The sequence below is a fragment of the Cibotium barometz genome, chromosome 11, assembly GCF_041138505.1.
Source record: "Cibotium barometz isolate CiBa-2024 chromosome 11, ASM4113850v1, whole genome shotgun sequence".
In the NCBI taxonomy this organism is placed as follows: Eukaryota; Viridiplantae; Streptophyta; class Polypodiopsida; order Cyatheales; family Cibotiaceae; genus Cibotium; species Cibotium barometz.
In genome coordinates, this window is record NC_141056.1 from 25,432,965 (window position 1) to 25,452,514 (window position 19,550).

The window sequence follows — 19,550 nt, forward strand, 5'->3', positions numbered from 1 at the left end:
CTATGACTGTGTCTCACATACAGCGAGAAATTTGCATTAGCTACATGAAAGCCAATAGTGATAAGCCTTATTCAAAAATCTTGTCAGACCATGCTCTTGGTGCTTGTTTTAAGCCATACAAGGCTTTCTTTAACCTGCAAACATGCTCGGGGTGACTCACATCCTCATAACCAGGTGGCTGCAACATATACACCTCTTCCTGCAAATCCCTATGCAAGAATGCATTCTTTACATCCATCTGATGTAAAGACCATTGGTTTGATGCAGCCACTACTATCACAACTCTCACTGTTGCCATCTTGGCAACTGGGCTAAAAGTTTCCTCAAAATCAATGCCATATGTCTGCGCATATCCTTTGGCTACCAATCTAGCCTTGTACCTGCTTATATTTCCATCACTGTTATGTTTTACTTTGTACACCCACTTGCATCCAATGGCTTTCTTGCCTTCAGGCAATTGCACTAGATCCCAAGTCTCATTTCCATATAGTGCATCCATCTCCTCATCCATAGCTTTCTCCCAACACACATTTCCAACAGACTCATCGATGCATGTGGGCTCTACAACCTGCACAACCTTTGCCATGTATGCATAGTGATGTGCCACATAACCATCATAGGTAAACCTCTGCATAGGGTTCTTCACTCTCCCAGATCTTCACAGCTTTTCATTCATGGCTTCCATAGCCTTCTTTACACCAGGTGTTCTCATAGCTGGGATCCCAAGCTCATCAAGGCTCATCTCTGAGCCACTACACTCTCCATCTCAACATGAGAATGCCCTGCAAAAATTTCAGGCATACTAAGGGGCTCAACCACTTTCTCTTTTCCTTTACGTGATGTACTAACCACATTTGCAGGACTGGTATTATGACGCAGACTGCCACTCCATGTGGTCTATCAACTGAACCATTGGATGAGGACTCTCCTAGTCCACTCAAAGACTGTGATTGCTTACTTGCATTTTGTGCTACCACATTTCCACTCACATCAGCCCCAATAGCTTCTTTTTCAATAGCATACCAGCTGCTCATCTCATAACAACATCCCTGCTTACCCTCGACTCACGTGTAGCAAGGTTATACCACCTGTATCCCTTTTGCTCAAGGGAATATCCAATAAACATACATTTTTCAGCTTTTGGATCCAGCTTAATTCTCAGCTCATCTAGCACATGCACATATGCAATGCATCCTAAAACTTTTAGATGAGACAAATCAGGTTTTCTGCCAGTAAACCTCTCCTCTGGAGTTACATCATGTATGGCTGCAGTTGGAGTCCTGTTCATGATGTAAACTGCTGTAGAAACAGCCTCAGCCCAATAGCTATGCGGCATATTCTTCTCTTCCATCAATGCTCGTGCAATCTCTACAATGTGCCTGTTTTTTCGCTCAGCAACTCCATTTTGCTACATAGTGTATTTGCATGGAAACTATCTCCGAATACCATTTTTCTTCAAAAATTCAGAGAACTCAGTGGAGAAGTACTCTCCCCCTCCATCTGACCTTAGGCACTTTACATATTTCCCTGTTTGCTTTTCAACCATAACTCTAAAATTTTGAAAGTGAGTGAACACCTCATCCTTCTCCTTCATGAAGTATACCCACACTTTCCTTGTGTGGTCTCACCATCAATAAATGTCACATAGAATACCTGCAGCCTCCCATAGACATGGTCTTCATAGGACCCCATACATCTGAATGCACAACATCTAGTGCATTTCTGCTCACATATTTGTTACGTGGAAATACATGCTTTGTTTGCTTTCCAAATTGGCATGCTTCACATATTCTCTGCATACCTTCAACTTTAAATTTTGGCAGCCCTGTCACAATTCCTTTAGTCTGCATAGACTTCATTCTCTACACATTCACATGTCCAATTCTTTTATGCCAAATGTCTGTGTCTGCAATAATTCTTAAACCATTTGCAAACATCGCAGCACTCACTTCAGGCACATTCAACGTAAACATTCTGCCCACTCTGTTGCCTTTTGCAACCAATTTGCACTTGTCTTTAAAGTCTTCAACATAACAACCACCATCAGGGTTAAACCGAACCTGCAAACCCTGCCAATCATCTGGCCAACTGAAACCAGATTCTTTGTTATGTTCAGAACATGAAGTACATCTGCAAGGTACTTCACTTTGCCATCCTGTATAGACAATGGCACATCTCCAACATGGGCAATTGGATGAGCAATGTCACCCCCTGTTTCCACAAAACCTGGTCTTTCAAGGTTTTTCATCTCCTTGAACCACTCCCCATGACTTGTCATGTGGTTCAAAGCGCCTGAATCAACGTACCATACATCATCTTTATGTGTTGCTTTCTCCTCGAGGATGCATAGTTGTTTTACTGCAATTTTCCATTTTGCATATCAGCCTGCTTCTTATTATAACAATCTGCTTGCACATGTCCAGGCTTACCACAATAAAAGCATCCACGTGTATCATTATATTGCCTTTGCCAATTTCACGACCTCTTTGACTCCCCCTGCCTCTGAATTGGCCTCTTCCACCTGCGTGTTGTTGTTGTTGTTGTGAATTCTGGGACTGGTTTTGTTGCTGCTTCTAGCCATAATTCTAATTACCTGTTCGGCCACCTCCTTGACCACATCCACGGCCTCCTCTTGCCAGACACACAAATTTACCAGAAACAGCACTCTGGTTTGTCTTGCACAAACTGCTGTATTTTTTGCACAGCAGCGGTACTATAGTAGACTCAAATGTCACAACCAGTGACCTCAATGTGCATACATACACCCAATGGCAACTTTTGACCTCCTTGCAGCACACATAGTGCCTGCACAGCCAATCTGTCTTCCTGCAGTTCTTAAAACAAAGTTCTGTAGAGAATCGATGACTTACCCACAGTGCTCGAAAGTTGAAGCTCTTACCCTTGTACAGCTTCCTGTGCTTCTCTTGCTTGCAGCTCAGCCCTTAGCATGAACCAGGCTCTGATACCATGAAAAGATGTAGGGGAGAAGAGAGCTTGAGCTCTTACAAGCACACACATACTCACAAAACCCTAATAGAGAACACACAAGGTGAGAGGCTGAAAATCTTCTTCTTCTTCACTCAACACTCAACACACCATATACAAAGATAAGAGTACACACAATGAAAAGGTACTCAACCAAATACATAATAGGGTTCTCTATAGTGTGAACCCAACTAAATGAGCTGGCGCTATAACTATGCCAGTCTTTAGAATGGCTCACACAGCCTGTCATCCCACTGGCCGTATATCACCCATGATCTCACCAACCATGCCAGTGGTTGGTGTAAGTGTGGGGCCTATCCCCCAGGCGGGTCATCAGTGTCCACCGCCTCACCAGATGAGCTCGATATCTGAATAGATGTCGTATGCTCTGTTGGTGTGTTTTAATGAGAAATTCATAGCCCATTAAATAATGTTTCCATGTACAAAGTGCATGAACAATAGCAAGAAGTTATTTGTCATATGTACTTTATCTATTTCAGATGGTTTAAGTTTTTGAATTTCATATGCAAGGGGATGACCATCTTGCATGAGGATTACACCAATACCGGACCCACTAGCACCACTGACAACAAGGAAGAATGGTCTAGAAAAATCAGGTAATTAAAGCACAGGGGTATGTATAAGTATATCGAAGGATTTTTGTTGAGATTCTCCCCAACAAAAAACAATTTGTTTTTGAAGAAGGAAGGTTAAAGGTAATGCAATCAAAGAAAAATTGCGAACACATTTTCTATAATAACTGCACAACCCTAGAAAAGAATGAACTTCAATCACATTCTTTGGAGTAGGCTAAGTCTTGATAGTGTGGATCTTTTTGGGGTCTACTCTAATTCCTTCAGCTAATACAATATGACCTAAATATTCAATTTCTTTTTGAAAGAAAAAACTTTTCTCTAGATTAGCATATAACTAATTTTCTTTCAAAAGGTTGAGTACAAAGGTAAGATGTTGTTTATGCTCTTCTTTATTTTGACTAAAAACAAGAATGTCGTCAAAGAAAACAATAACAAAGTGTTGATGTTTCAAGAAAATACAGTTCATCATTCAACTAAATGTTGCAGATGCATTAGTAAGACCAAAAGGCATAACAAGAAATTCATAATATCCGGATAGAGTACGAGAAGTAGTCTTGTATATGTCAGATGTGTGCATTCGAACTTGGTGACATCCAAATTTTAAATCTATCTTAATACAAATTCACCACGTAGTTTATCTAATAAATCATCAACACGTGGAATGGAATATCGATTTTTAACACTAATTTTATTGAAAGCTCTATAGTCAATGCACATATGATAGGTCTGGTTCTTTTTATGTACTAAAAGTACTGGAGTACCAAAAGGAGAACTACTAGGCCTTATGAGTCCTCAATCTAAAAGTTCTTTTATTTGTCATTTTTGTTGAATTTCATTTTGTCTATAGGGAGTTTTATGTCTAGGGATAATCTCAATTGTGTGGTCTTCTGGACGAGATGTAGGTAGACATGGGGGTAGATCATCAAACACAAAAGAGTCTTTTTCAACTGATCTAAAAAGAGTTGTTGACTAGGTGATAAAGTGTGGTTAGTTGCTTCTATTTCATTTACATATATCATGTAGGCCTTGTCCCATTTATGTAAAGCACGTTTACCTTGTGTGTGTGATAGTTGTGGAAAAAGTTCATTTGTGGCATCACTTTGAAGAGTTAAAATTTCATTTTGGTGTGTGATCCACATCGTGTGTGTGTGTGTCATAATCAATTTGAGGGTTGAATTGATGACAGAAAGGCATACCCAAAATTATATCAATAGTGTGCAATGTTGCAATGAAGAAATCCCTTTTCTCTTTATAAGGAACAATGACAATTTATGGTTGCCTAATCTCCTTGGTACCACTATAATGTGTACCTTGGAATGCAGATTTAACCTTATAAAGTGATGAGTGTGTTTCTAATTGTAACTTTTTAACAACACGTTTTGAAATTATGCATACTATCATTATCATGCAACATAGTAATATCATGACCATTGATTTTACCCTTCATCTTAAGCAAAGAATAAAACGAAATAGGGTTACCTGGCATATCACTTTGTTTAGGATTACCATCATCATTTAGAGTGTCTTTGGAACCAATCTGGAGCGTAATCACCATCATCATTGGGGCACATCTTCAATGTTGTGAAGTTGAGCAGTTGGTCTAAGATTCTTTCAACATCGAGTAGCAAAGTGGCCTAGTTGGTTGCACTTGTAACATGTAGAGCGAGGCTTCTTTGCAGTATTAGTGTTGTGACTTAATAGGCTTTGGTTGATATACATTGCTTTGATCATTAATAGTCTTTAAATTTTGAGTGGGATTTGTGCGTGTATTGCTAGGTGCTACCCAAGGCTTTCTATTTGCATTAAAATTGTTAAAAGAACGTGGCCTAATAGGAGTACCATAATGACGAGGCATTGGTTATCGATTGTTATTGAAACTTGAGGATTGCCTATTGTTGGATTAAAAAGCATTGAATTGTCAAGGGGTTTTGTGCAAACCTCTTTTGTGTTCTGCATCATGGGCTAAAGAAATAGCCTCATCAAGTGTAGAAGATTTGAACATATTTACCTCAGCTTGAATAGTCTCTTTGAGTCTTGATTCATAATGTTAAATTGTATCTTCAATGACTTCTTCAAGCACGGAGTCGAAGTAGAGTTTGCCAAAATTTCTCCATGTATTGTGATATCATCTCACGATCGGACATGGTCAAAGTATCCCATGCATCACGTGCTTTGAGAGTAAACTAAGGTGGCAAAAGCTGGACTTTACTTTACGTTAGAAGTCTACCCATGTGGTTGGTTTATCACTACTTTTACGAAGAACATTCCACCATAATGATGCATGGTCAGCCATGTGGTTAGAAGCACATTTGATCTTATCTCTTTCTAAAAAGGTTTCCTCAAAGAAATAATCATCCAATGGACTTAACCATGAAAGTACAAGACAAGCATCCTTTTTACCATGAAAGTACAAGACAAGCATCCTTTTTACCATTAAATTTGTTAAAAGAAAAAGTACGACAGCTAATCTTACTATCCTTTTTTGTTTGTTGAGCATTGAATGTAGCCCTGATGATTTTGGCAATGTGGGCATCTTTAGTTTGTGGAGTAGCAGCTCCATTACCATCAAATCTGAGGTAAACTACTTCAAGAGCGAGGTGCCTCACTCTTGAAGTAATAGATGCTCAAGAGCGAGGTGCTTTTGTTGTTCATCTTGAAGTAGTTACTCAAGAATTTGATTGTGATCTTCAAAAGCTGGTGGTGGAAGTGGTGAGTTTGTAAATCGACTTAAGTATTGGCATCTTCATTGGTAGGAGTGTCGTTGATGTGGGTTGGTTGAAATCAACTCCTGAATCCATGGGTTTATGAAGGAGAGACTTGAATTGATAGGGTTAGATGGCTAAAAGCTTGAATGCTTGGGAAAACTCTCGAAATTCGTTAAAATTTTTCCAAGATTTTTTGGGGTATTTTCTGGCTATTTTTGGGAATTTTTGGGCATGAATAGGGGATTTTGGGTAAATAAAGGAATTATGGAGAAAAAAAGATTATTTTTTTTGCCTAGGGTTCTAATTTTTTTTGAACTCTAGTTGAATTTGTAGAGACTAATTTAGGCTTTAGAGAAAACAATTTGAGAATTTTGGATGGGGGTAGGAGATTTTATAAGAAAGCTTCTCTAAGTTTTAAAAAGCTAAGTTTAAATAGCTTTAAGCTTAATAAATAGCTTTGTGCGGTAATCGCGCAGAGTACGTGAGTTTTTAATCAAGTAACTTAGGGAAAAAAAGGGCCACCATGTGTCCTTGGGAGGAAGAGGAAGAGGAAGAAGAATTGAATAAAAAAGATTTAATGCTAAGGGTGGTTTTCGAGTCTCCAAGATGAGGGAAATCCATCTGCGGTGTTTGATCGAAAAGAGGAATTGAAAAAAAAAACCATTTTTGAATTTAATGTGGTTTTCAAAATGGACAAGTGGTTATTCACCTTGGATTGACCATTGGGTAAAAGAATTATGGGCTTTTGTTACCCATTGGACAGAAATTAAGCTTTCTTGAAAACCTTAGGCTTTTGTATGCTTTGAATGAAAATTTTTACCTTAAGCAAAGCTTTTCCACCTCTTTATCCACCACTAACTCTTCACATCTTTATCCACCACTAACTCTTCACGGTGAATTGCAATAAATAAAATATTGGAAAATAAATAGAACAAACAATATACTCAATACTCAATGTTGGGTCCAATCTGCCCCCACACAAGAGTGAGCCACACTTCCTCTTCGTGACTTAAATATATTTTATGAGTAGCCTTTGGGGCTTAAAAATAGTATACTTTTACAAAAATGTCAACTTCCTTAAGAATAGTATTCTTCAAACAAAGTGGCTTGCTTCAAAAATAGCTTTCTTGAGTGTGCAAGCTAGGCTTTCTTTTAAAAATATGTGTGAGCCTTGAACCTTATAAAAGTGCACATGTCTTGAAAATTAAAATATGCACTAAGGATCTTTCACATGTCCCAATTAACATATATACATTGCCAATAAATATGAATAGCGTCCAAAGAAATTAATGGTGCTTGTCGTCACAAAATCAAATATTATTTGTCGATATTCCAAAATTTGTCATCTCAAAGTATATTTCCTGATCGTTCACCAGCTCGCATCCATTATCCGATCCAATGATCTGAACTTGCATCAACTAGCCAATCAATTAATAAATTAATTGATAAAAATAAACATCCATATAAAATTTCATATCAACAAGACGATGCAACCAACACGCATGTACGGTTTCACCCGCGTGTAAAGTAAGCTACGATCACCCATGTTTAGAAAGGTGTCCCAATCTAAACCCGTCTTAGGAGAATTCATAACATAAAAACCTAGGAATATAAATATTCCATGAAATTTTTTAATACTCCATAATTACACAACATGGGAATAGATAAAATATTTCATGAATTCATCCTAGTAAGGCTTTGAACCATACTTTGGCTTCATCCTTCAATCTCCCAACCACCCAAGCCTCTCAAACCACAAGCAAGGCAAGACATCTTCAACTCATGGTGATAGTTTCTCCAAAGTGCCAGCAAACAAGAGATCCTAGTAGGTGGTCACAAGGCAGCTTGGATCAAAAAAAACTGAAAACCCTTTTTAGAACAGAAAACTAAGTCCTACCCAAGGCAACACTTCTCTCGTCACCACTGTAATGACCAAGTAAAAGCACATGAAAAGAAATGATTGAGTAGATGTATAGGAGACAAACAAAGTTCATGGATATGTAACAACACCCTTAACATTAACACTTCAGATGAACCCAATGAGCTCCTTAGACACTTGCAAAAAGAGAAAGAAACTTAGAACTTTAGAAAGATGATATGCATATATGAAATGATTTACAAGCTTGAGACTCCAAAATCATGAAAGAACTCTAAAAGAAGCTCTATCCTCAAGAAAACTCTCCAACTCAGACCAAATGTGTAAATTCTAATCTAGAAACCTAAAATCTTTGGAATTGTTGCACAGTCTTATATATAATATGTTCTTAGTATACCACAAGCTTAATAGCTTTCTCCCAGCCACCATGAAACTCTAGGGAGAGATTGCATATCTACGATCCACACCCTGTATTTAGTTGAAACATCTGAGTGAGTTGAATTCTAAAATTGTCAACTACCATGTCTTGAAACCCTAATTTGGCCTTTTGATGACCAAGATGGAATCTAAACCTTATGAAACTTTACAGAGGTGTTTCCTATAATGTCTAATCTCCATTTGACAAATTCGATTCATGTTTGAATGTAAGCCTAAAAACTATCTTGTTTCAAAAATTTGCATTTTCTAAATTGTATGAAAACATGGTGAATGAGTTCCAAATGAGCTGAAATTTGATATGTGCATTTTTCACCATTATAAGAACCTCGCTATAAAATCAGATCAGAATTTGGTTCAAGATCTTGGTCGAAAACCCTTTTTCTCTGAATTGTTTGTTCTGAGTTTTTGAATGGTTCAAATCTCCTTTATGCTCTAATCCTTGGGTACCCTATGGTGGAAAATTGAAGAAGAACTTCATATGTAAAACCTACCTTGCAACCCATACTAGTCTAATGGGAAAAGACCCTTGGATTTATTCAGCAAACTCCATGTCCATCCAGGTCCTTCGCATTAGTTTACCTAAAGAAAAGTCATATGTACAGTATTCAAAGGGATCAGACTTTCTTGTATCACTACCACAAAGATGCACTATCCATTGTTAGCTAGCTTCATCGTATCTCGTTCGAAAAATTTCTCTCTCGTGAAAGAATCATCAAGTTGGCTTAGCTAGGCTAAAAAAACCCAAGCATCCTTCTTGCCATGGAAGTTTTAGAAATCAAATTTAAAGCCTTACAACAACTAATTTTCTTCTACTTTCTAGCATCCTGGCCTTTAAGAGTAGCTTCCACCACTCCACGGATGTCTTCATTAGATTCTACTTTCTCCTTTGTCTACGGGAAACAATTTCCTCTAACTCTCTCCGTTCTTCATTCAACTGAGTTTGGAGGAGCGACTAGATTTGTTCAAGGAAGGGGGTTACGGATTCATTATGACATGAGAAAATAATATGAAAAAGAAGAAGCAATGATTTTGTAGAATTAACAGATAATAAAAGTTGTGTAGGTAGTAAATAATGTTGTCCCTAATTTGTTAATAGTCACATCTTTGCTCGAGTTTGTGAAGTGCGAGTTGAGTAAATTTGTCGAGTGATAGCCCAAAAGTTGACCAAGAGTGGAAACACACCTCAAAGGAAGCCAAACTGATTTATTGAACCACCTTTTACTTGACTTTTTTTTGAAGTAATGTGATTGTTTCTATTTTTCTAAAATTTTTAGAAATAATCGATTCTCTATAATTTTGACTAATGCTTTAGTAATCTTTTACTTGAGTCTTTATAAGCCTTTTGAGTAAGGCTTATTATTAAGCCTTTAAGCTTAATAATTTAAGCTTTTTAAAGCTTCTCTTTTGGAGCAAAAACATGCCACACAAGCCTATAGCAAAGGGAGGATGCCATTGATTGTTCATAAAGGAGAAAGATGGAGTAGAGGTTGTGCCTTCTTCTGCTAATGGAATAATCTAGACCTTTTCTACTTGCTAATCACATCCATGGTGTCTGATCTTGAAGTTGAGCTTTGGGAAAAACTGCTTTTAAAGAAGGGTGGGTTTGGGCTCATGCAAATCTCGCTTTCTTTTGCCTTTTGGGATTTGAAGCAGGGTGGTTTTGTGCTCATGCGAATCCACCTTTCTTTTGCCTTTGGTGGGTAATAACCACTAGAGATTCTTCAGTCCACTGGATAATAGACCTTTGCCTTTATCCCAAGCTCTGATACCACTGTCAGGACCTTTATACCACTTGAAAGAATTACCTCATGCACATATCAACAAACATAAGCATATACATAGGCCTTGAGCAATTTAAACACAAAAACCTTAACGTAAACAATAAATGGAAAATTAAACAACACCATCAACACAAGATTGAATTGAATCTCCTTGGGGCCTTTGGTGTGTGATAACACTCTAAGATATTGTTTAATAAAGGCTAATCAAAACATAACTATGCCAAATCTAAGAATGTTCAAAAACAAAAAAATTACAAAATAAACCTCCACTCACAATGTCTTGAATAAGTATAAGGTAAGACCAATAAAGGGAGCACCTCGAGATAGACATGAGCTCAAAACTCATCCCTCTTTTGGACGGGCACACTATGCGCCCCTCCCCACTCCATTATGAAGGCTCAAAACTCATCCTAGTCGCCTTTAAAAAAAGAAGAAGAAAGAAAGTCTCCTGGTTGACCTCGTACTTGTGGAAGAAGATATGTGCCCCAAATGCCGTGTTACACACAATAATAATTCAGGACCCTCGAGGCAATTTGTGTAGTGGAACTTTGTATCAAGCGCATGTATTATTATTATTATTATTTAATGGTTTAAGAAAATCGAAATTTTATTGGAATTGCAGCTTCTGTATAGTGCGTGTGTAGCTGAAGATTATGAATCAGGAGCAGAATACTCGGAGTCTTCGAGAGAGGAGGCTCAAGGAGAGCACCCACAACCACCTCGAAACGTTGCACCATGGCACTCTTCGGTACGTGTGTGTGTGTATGGGTCATATATGGTCTGCTTGGTTGATGCCGTTGCCATGCTGTTATATGGGTCATATGTGGTCCACTCGGTCCATGGGTCATATGCTGTCATATGGTACATATATGGGCAGCATGGTTGATACCATAGGTCGTATGTAATGCACTCAATCGATGCCATTGTATGGGTCATATGTCTCATCATCATCATCATCATCATCATCACCTGTCTTTATGTTTGCAAAGAGGCATCTCATGGGGTAGGCTTGTCGTCATCCTGTATTTCATACTTCTGCGTCTACTTAAGACCAGTGTCAGAAAAAAACCATCCTTCAGTGCAATTTTCAAAGCTCAAATTGACAAAAAAAACCGGTTGAGAGGTTGAGATGTTGCAAATTTTAGTGATAAAACATCAAGGTAAAGACCTCTCCTTATTTTGACTGGTTGGGGACAATGTTCTCTTCTAACACTGCCTTTTAATACCTTTGTCTGCACGTTTTTGTATGTTCCACTTTCTGTTCATGGAGAGGCCTCGCATGATGTTGACACACATTCTGTGATTGGGCCAATCTTAATACATTTACATCCATTTTGTGTACATTGTTGCAGTGACTTGGAGTTGGAAGCAGAAGAGTATGTGCTTGCTCTCATCAAGGAAACAAACCCTCTGCGGTACCTGGTGTCGTTGCTAAGGTCATGGTTTTCAGATGTATCTTCCATGTGTTTTCAACAGCGTCCCCCAACAAAGACTCCCTCTGTAGAGTCCTCTGCAGACTCCACAAGTTGTCGGTTCCAGCTGAGCTGGGCAGCACTGTGCTCCATCGTCTTTCTTAAAACCCTTCTCTTCTTTGCCAAACCGTTTGAAATACTAGGCAGCACATTGGAATACTATTTGAATCTCGTGTACTCAAATCAAGGCCTCAGGCAGACACTGCATAGATGTGTATTCAATCAAGGTAAGTCTTTGCTCTTTGTCATGAAATGCAGCGAGCTTCTCTCTCTTCAAAGGCTTACAAAACAATGGCCTTAGTCCATTCCTAAGAATCACAAGTTGCAGAGATGCATATTTAATTGGCACTCTTCATGGGGTTGTCACTATTTGCTTAGTAATTCCGTGTGATAGACAATGTTTGCTTTTTCTTCATGGGGTTCTCACTACTTGCTTAGTAATTCTGAGTGATAAACAATGTCTGCTTTCTCAGATGCACTGAGAAAGCCCCACCAAGAAGATGTAGACTACTACTGTCTGGCAGGATTGCTGGATCCACGGCAAGACTTGTGTCTCCAAGAGGGTATTCTTTCTGATGTGGCCAATTTAGACAGCGATGCTGGCACGAAAGGGATGGCAGATGTCTGTGTAATGGCCTCAAAGCTTTCTTATGAGAACGAAAAAATGATAAAGAAAGTAGTGGAGCAAGTATGGAAGGTATTTATGACTGAATTGGGCATAGATGAGTACTCTTATGCAGTACGAGATTAGCGACTAATTAAACAGTCTCATGCTTTTCTCTACTTGCAGATGAACTTTGTTCAGTACTTTGACTGTTGGAATGGTATGCTTTCTGAGCCCTTCGGGATCATGTGTGTTCATGATTAGAATATTGACTTAATGCTGTGCTTGAAACCAATGTGTTTTGAGTTTTATCCAGAGTATCTGGAGTCCAAGGCCACCCAAGCTTTCATCTTCACAGACAAGAAGCAAGAAGCCAGTGTTGTTGTGGTGGCTTTTCGGGGGACTCAGCCCTTCAACATGTATGACTGGTGCACCGACTTTGACTTTTCTTACTATGTGCTACCCGAAATAGGCCGAGTGCATGTTGGATTTCTTGAAGCCCTTGGTCTTGGTAGCCGCCTAAGGAAAGAAAGTCTCAAGCAGGCCAAAATAAACACCATACTGAAGTCAACTGGGCAAACCCCAATGGCTACCCCTACTTCAGGTCTACCTCAGAGGGTCATCAATGATGATGACAAGGTGCTTGCTTATGATGCAATCTGTGCTAAACTCAGGGTTGTACTACGACAAAACCTCGAGGCAAAGCTTTATATCACAGGGCATAGCTTAGGGGGTGCATTGGCTGCCCTTTTTACTGGACTGTTGTTGTTTGAAAGGAATGAAGCATGCTTTAGCCTTGGTGGGGTTTTCACATTTGGCCAGCCGAGGGTAGGGGATCCCAAGTTTGCCAGCTACATGGAGAAGAAACTATGTGGACCGAATGGAAGGAAGTATTTCCGGGTAGTGTACCGAACAGACATTGTGCCTCGTGTGCCATTTGATGATCGGCTGTTTCAGTTCAAGCATATATCACCCTGCCATTACTACAGCAGCTGCTCTGAATCGAAGGTAAATCTGCACATGATACAGTGTGTGTGTGTGTGTGTGTGTGTGTGTGTGTGTGTGTGTGCATATGTGTGAATGTTTGTGCACCCTTGGACCTTTATTTGTAGGCTCTTCTTGAAGAACCCCACAAGGATCTCTTGTCACTGGTGCTGCTACCAAAGCCTCACCTAAGCGCTATCAAGGAGCTTTTGGAAAGTCTTCGACGGAGGCTTCAGAGAAGGGGTGAAGATGGGTACACAGAGACAGGGTTGTGCCTAGTGATGCGCTTTTGTGCGCTGTTGACTCCAGGACTATGTGCCCATTCACCCTCATGCTATGTGGATGCAGTGAGGGGTGCACCCTCCTCTTTCCTCCAAGCCGCGAGTTTCAAGGAGAGCACTTGGGCATCTAGAATTCGCCTAAATGCCTTCTCAACTGTGCCTAAGTTCTTGAGATGGTCTAGGGTTTCCAGACATGGGCAATAACAAGGAATCACCTCATGTGTAAGGTACTATTTGTGATTTAATAACTAGCAAAAGTTTCCATTGTTATCTTGAGAATTAGATAAAAGCGTCTCGCTGTGTGTAGGTTCGATGGCAGTTGATTGAACCCTTGAGCAAGAGGTCTCAGGTTCAATCGCAGCCGATGGATACCTTTTCACGGGTGAGGGTTGTATTCTGCCTATGGGCGAATGTAGGAGTCTTTGCTCCCCCTTACCCTCCAAAATAGGGGTTGAGATCAGAGAGTGGCAGCAATTCTGACTGATTAGTAGGATCTCAACAAAAAAAAAAAAAAAAAGGAGAATTGGAGGACATGGTCACATCTTAGGAGAGAGACTTTAAACATTTAAGATATAGCCCTTGGTGCAGCTCTAAGGAGGCAGCTGCACATTAGTTTGTGTTCTTTTGGGTTTAGGGTGGTGCTTTTTCTGACCTTCAGGTTGCTCAAATGGAAAGCCGTCCACATTTCTTCCTGTCAAGGACCTGCCATTTGGATTTTGAGAAATTGGTTGGTGGGGGGGGGGGAGGGGGGATATCACCCATCTGCATTCAGCATCCGATACATCTGGTGCAGCCCTTGTCTGACTGGAGGCTCCTTGTCTATCCACTTGAAATCTAAAATCAAATTTGAGGTTCATGTGCTCAAGAGGGTCCTCTTCTGTGTTGGCATTCTGGGGGTATCAGTTCCAAGGCATCATCAGCAATCATTGTTGATCAAGCAGATCCTCTAGCTAGTCAATAATGCATGATGACTTCCAACCCACCAAGAGATACATGGCATGGGAGCCTTGGATCCAACTGCTAAGCATAGCAGACAAATTAATATTCTCTACTTGCTGCAGCCTGCAGAATAGCTTACCTAACCGAAACTAAGGTAGGAAGCCTCATATATAGCATGTGTTTTAAGCGGTAATTAAAAAACCATTTACTTACATATTTTTATAATTTAGGTATATCCCTTCTGTAAATTTTGAGAGGGTGAAAGTATCCATTGTGTATTTATTTTGTCACTTTTTGAAATCACTTCTTTTTGTATGTTATCCTTTTGTATGCCCCTCCCAAATGCTATTTTACATCTATACTCCTAGGCATATGACCTCCAATGTGAAAAAGAAAAGAATTAATCTTCTTTTTGTGCTTCCCTTGGTAATAATTTTGTCATACTTTTTTCTTCCAAATACTTCTTGTTAATATCCATGACAACAAGAGAGAGAGAGAGAGAGAGAGAAAGCAAGCAGTTCTTGCTTTTAAATAGCAAGAACTCATGCAAGGGACTTAGATATTTCAAAAGATTAAAACAAGGGGCCATCATTGAAAGTCAATAAAACTTTGTTTCAGATATCCATTTTCATTTCTTTGTTGCAAAACCTTCAATTTAAAATTTCACATGTTTCGGGACTTCAAAAATAGAGCTGAATAACCCATGCACATTAATGTGTAGTTACAAAAAAAGGATAGTTTCTTGAGAAAGAAAATCAAAATCTCAATAAAACTCCATGCTAATGAGTGCAATCCTTAGGTTTCCATCATTGTATTGGTATCAGAACTCTTGGCTTAGATCTCGAGGATCAGAGTTCTTGGCTTAGATCCTTGTTTAGGGAGTAATTAGTGATAATTATTTTTAGATTATACTTAATTTATTTTTTTAGAATGCTTTTTCTTGATCTTGATTTTTGAATTAAGGTTTACAAAGATTTTAGCAACAAATATTGAGAGATTTTCTTGCATAGAGAGCTTACAGTTTCAATTATTAATCCATTAAGTCTCTATTTCTGTTATATTTTTTAAAATCTTAGAGTTCTTAGAGCAAATTTACAAGAAGTTTGGTACTGAAGCAGTTTTATAAAAATTTCATTGTAATTTTCGAAGACTGGTGCAAATTGTGTAGAGTATTCAGATTGTAGAGTTTATGCAAAGTACAGTTTGTTGTGTAGAAATCAAGATTGCTGTGCAAAAATTTGATAGAGTTTCAAGTAGTGAAAAATCAAATTTCAAGATTGTGTAGTTGATATAGATTTTCAAGGATTGATATAAATCTACAGTGCAAAATAGAGCAATTTATAAATTATTCAAAGTTTACTGTGCTAAAATCAAATCTTGATACAAAAACAAAACATTAAGTGATTCTTGATTAAATCTTTCTAATCTTGATACCTTCTTGCAAAGAAGATAGACAGAGATTACAAATTTGTTGGAGTAGCACAATCTACACAGATTAGCATAAATCTTGATGTATTAGAAGTAAAGGGAGTAAGAAAAGTGTTGAGAAAACACTGTTTACAACATTTTAGCACATTGCCATCAAGAAGATGTATAGCATATTCTTATATTACAGATTTAAGCATTAGTATTATGCAAAAAGCATATTAATAACTAGTTGATGCAAAAGTATACAAGTGTTACAATTTCGAGTGTAGAAATCCAAAAAGTTTGTTGATTAACACTTTGTTTGCAAGTATGGCCTTGTTGGAAATTGAACCCAGTCCACTGGTATGAGCCAATGTATCCCATACACCACAAGGTTCTCCTAACTTGCATACAGAAATTCTTGAGTGTGAAGATCTCCAAACAATAGTGCAATGTTTGGATGAGAAGACAAACATTTTGCATCTTGAATCTTGGCATTATTAAGTCTTAAGTTTCTAGCTCTACAAAACATCATCTTGCACAAGACAATAGCACATATGAGCTGTCTTACAATACAAAGAAGACCAAGGATTTCTTCTTTTACTGCTACACCATTAGAGGTTAAACAACCAACATAGATGTGGAAATCTGGCATTCTTGACCCCTTGGCTACTAAGCATTCTATATTCATATTTGCAATAAGAGTACTGATGGAACTTTGCACAATGCTTGTGCATTTAACTGATGAAAAAAATGGAGAGGGGTTCAGATAGCTTGGATGGAATGGAGAGGGGTTCAGACGGCTTGGATGGAATACATCCAACATTCAGCTTAACTGAGATAGCTTTGATGGATTCAGTTTAAGCTCATCGCAATCATCATCATAGTTAAGCCAACATTTACCACATCATCTTCGCAATTTAAGCTAGCACATAAACGACCGCACTGGGTACCACCTTGGGCAAACAAGCATTTCAGAGGATTGTCCTAGAAAGCCGAGGCCTTACTTACAAAGCATCTCTCTCAATGGGTAACTCACAAGTGATTAGTGTAACAATCAGTGTAGGGGGAGATGGCTTTGAGCATCTTCATTCCATAAATGTAGGCGTACATGTCATCTATGAGGATTTAGACAATATTTTCCCTCCTAGAAGTCAATTTGGGAGCATTCAAGCAAGCCAAAACAAGCACTCAGATAGTAGCAGTGGTGGGAGGCCAACTCAGGCACAAGCCAACGCAACAAAAACAAAACACTATAGATCGCATCGTCATAAAAAAACACTGCAGATCGCATCGTCATCATCGAGCTGCCACAAACCTGCTACAGTAGCTGCATGAGACATCTATTGCCTTGCTGCTAACATAGTTTCACAACATGGAGTAAGGGTTGGGCGTTTGCAACAGCAGAGCGAGATCATCAAGCAAGTGGTGAACCTGATGTGATCATCAGGCGAGATCATCAAGCAGCAAAATCGTCAAGCAAGTAGTGAACAAACATACACAAATTCAAGCCTTCACAGCACGCAGTCAACGCAGCAAATTTAGAAAAAACTATAGTAATATTTTGGCGCATCTTACGTTTCCATCTTACAGCAGTAGCAACAGTTCAATTGCAGTTCAAGCTCAAGTTTAGCAGCTTCATCGCCTTCCTAGAGGCTCAGTACAAAGCAGAAAGAAACAACGCTTAAAAATATATATATATATATATATATATATTTTTCTTGCCATCATTGATTTGAGATCATTGATTTGAGAGCTAGGCTGCTCTTTGCTCAAGCTCAGCAGAGAAGAGGAGCTTAGTAGAGAAGACGAGCTCAGCAGAGAAGGGGAGATAACCTGGCCGGCCAACGTGAGAGGGAGAAGTAGAGGAGAAAAAAAAGGTGTGTAAAGTCTTTAACGTTTAGGTTTTTCTTTTCTCTTTTTCCCTCAACCTTTAAGCACCTCTATTTTCACCTTGGATTCTTTGGCCATTCCAAATTGTGGGCACCCTTTATACTCATACACAATCCATATTGGGCACCTTGTGGGTTTGTTTATACATTTTGAGCCACGAGGGGGTTGTTAGTGTGCCATGGGATAGATTTGGTGCATTTGGGAGGTGTTCACATGCTTTGGGCCTTTAGGGGACGCGTTCACGCATATATTTGTTTGGCCATTTAGTGTATTTGGGGCATTCACATGCATATCTTGGCCCTTGTTTTTGCACGGGTGGTCATTTTGAGCATTTTAGTCATTGTTTTGGCTTTTACTCACGTACAGGTGGCCATTTGAGCATATTGGTGTTTTTTCCATACACGATGTGGGATTCTTGAGCACATTTAGAGGTGTTTCCACACTTTCGGGCTTTGGCGGGACGACATGGGTATCCATTACTACCTCTACCCCGCCTACGATCACCATGCTACCCACCATCATCCGTCGTCTACATCACTATGTCTTCATCCCAGACGCTGATCGTGCGGCATTTGCTCATACCCTATCACTATGGCTTTATGCTCGTCATCTTGATTTGCTATTTCAGGTGAAGAGTTGCATATCATCTGCCAAGTTCATACATACATTTGGCACATCGCGGCTTCGACCTCTAGATCCTTCTTCACCGACATCATGCTATGATGACACATCATATTCATGTCATATATGGATGTTTGGGATTCAGATGTTGTTACCTAGATAGTTTAGACACTTATTTGATGAGGAGGATGTCTGTCTAGATGGTCTAGATGTTCTACACATGGTGATTTTGTTGAGGATCTATGTGGTTATCTTTACATGGATGGTTTGGCATTGCTTGCATGGGATGATGTATGTGGGGACTTGATTGAGTGCCCTACATTTGTGAGCAGAGATGACTATATATCCGAGGATGGGTATCATTATGACATGCATTTAGTGGATGATGATGTGGATAGTGATGATGATGTGGATAGTGATGATGATTATCATGTTGATGATGATATTGATGTTGACACATGTACATATGGTGATGGTCATCCACACACATGTGATGACATTGATGTATCACACCCATGTATGTGATAGTAATAGTGAGAGTGATGTGTGTGAGTTAGATCATGTGGACATGAGCTCAAGGAGGGAAGGGATGGCAGCGAGCACATCGAGCATTAAGAGCGTCATAGAGCTACCTATCTCTATTCCTAGTGATCATAGGGATACATTAGATGACCGTAGTGATGCATTCTGTGATCTTGATGGGCATTTGACTAGTCATGATCATTTGGCTAGTCATACATCCCTAGTTACACATGGGATTGACACTTCACATGTTGTTGAGAGCACATCATAGACCATGAGGAGCATAGACTCGAGGTTTTAGTATTAGATGTGTTGGGCTACTCCTCTAGATTTATTATATGTGGAGAGATTTTGGATACGACCACTACTCCTAGTTTTCATAGCATTCCTGGTAGCATTCGAGTGGATCGAGTTGTTGTGATTGAGCAATCAGGGATAGTGCATGA

The 19,550-nt window shown here is 39.2% G+C and overlaps 1 protein-coding gene across 2 annotated transcripts; it reads left to right on the forward strand.

Annotated features, from left to right (window-relative positions):
* The first annotated feature begins 10,792 nt into the window (after positions 1-10,792).
* Positions 10,793-14,241, forward strand: LOC147633954 (triacylglycerol lipase OBL1-like). 2 transcript variants are annotated; one of them, XM_086805036.1, is made up of 7 exons: positions 10,793-11,129; positions 11,734-12,080; positions 12,327-12,550; positions 12,644-12,677; positions 12,774-13,465; positions 13,570-13,949; positions 14,030-14,241. In XM_086805036.1, exons 1-6 carry the CDS (start codon positions 11,035-11,037, stop codon positions 13,924-13,926), a joined length of 1,749 nt encoding a protein of 582 aa, XP_086661162.1. In that variant the 5' UTR covers positions 10,793-11,034; the 3' UTR covers positions 13,927-13,949; positions 14,030-14,241. The 2 variants fall into 2 exon arrangements, with proteins under 2 accessions (XP_086661162.1, XP_086661160.1); XM_086805034.1 differs by lacking the exon at positions 14,030-14,241 and having other exon boundaries at positions 13,570-14,011.
* The last annotated feature ends 5,309 nt before the right edge of the window (positions 14,242-19,550 follow it).

What these genes read in the sequence shown, in the direction of transcription:
- LOC147633954 (XM_086805036.1), top strand. Translation starts at nt 11,035, where the DNA reads ATGAATCAGGAGCAGAATACTCGGAGTCTTCGAGAGAGGAGGCTCAAG. An exon ending in GTACTTTGACTGTTGGAATG is followed by an intron (nt 12,678 to 12,773) that starts GTATGCTTTCTG and finishes AGTTTTATCCAG; the next exon opens with AGTATCTGGAGTCCAAGGCC. An exon ending in GCAGCTGCTCTGAATCGAAG is followed by an intron (nt 13,466 to 13,569) that starts GTAAATCTGCAC and finishes CTTTATTTGTAG; the next exon opens with GCTCTTCTTGAAGAACCCCA.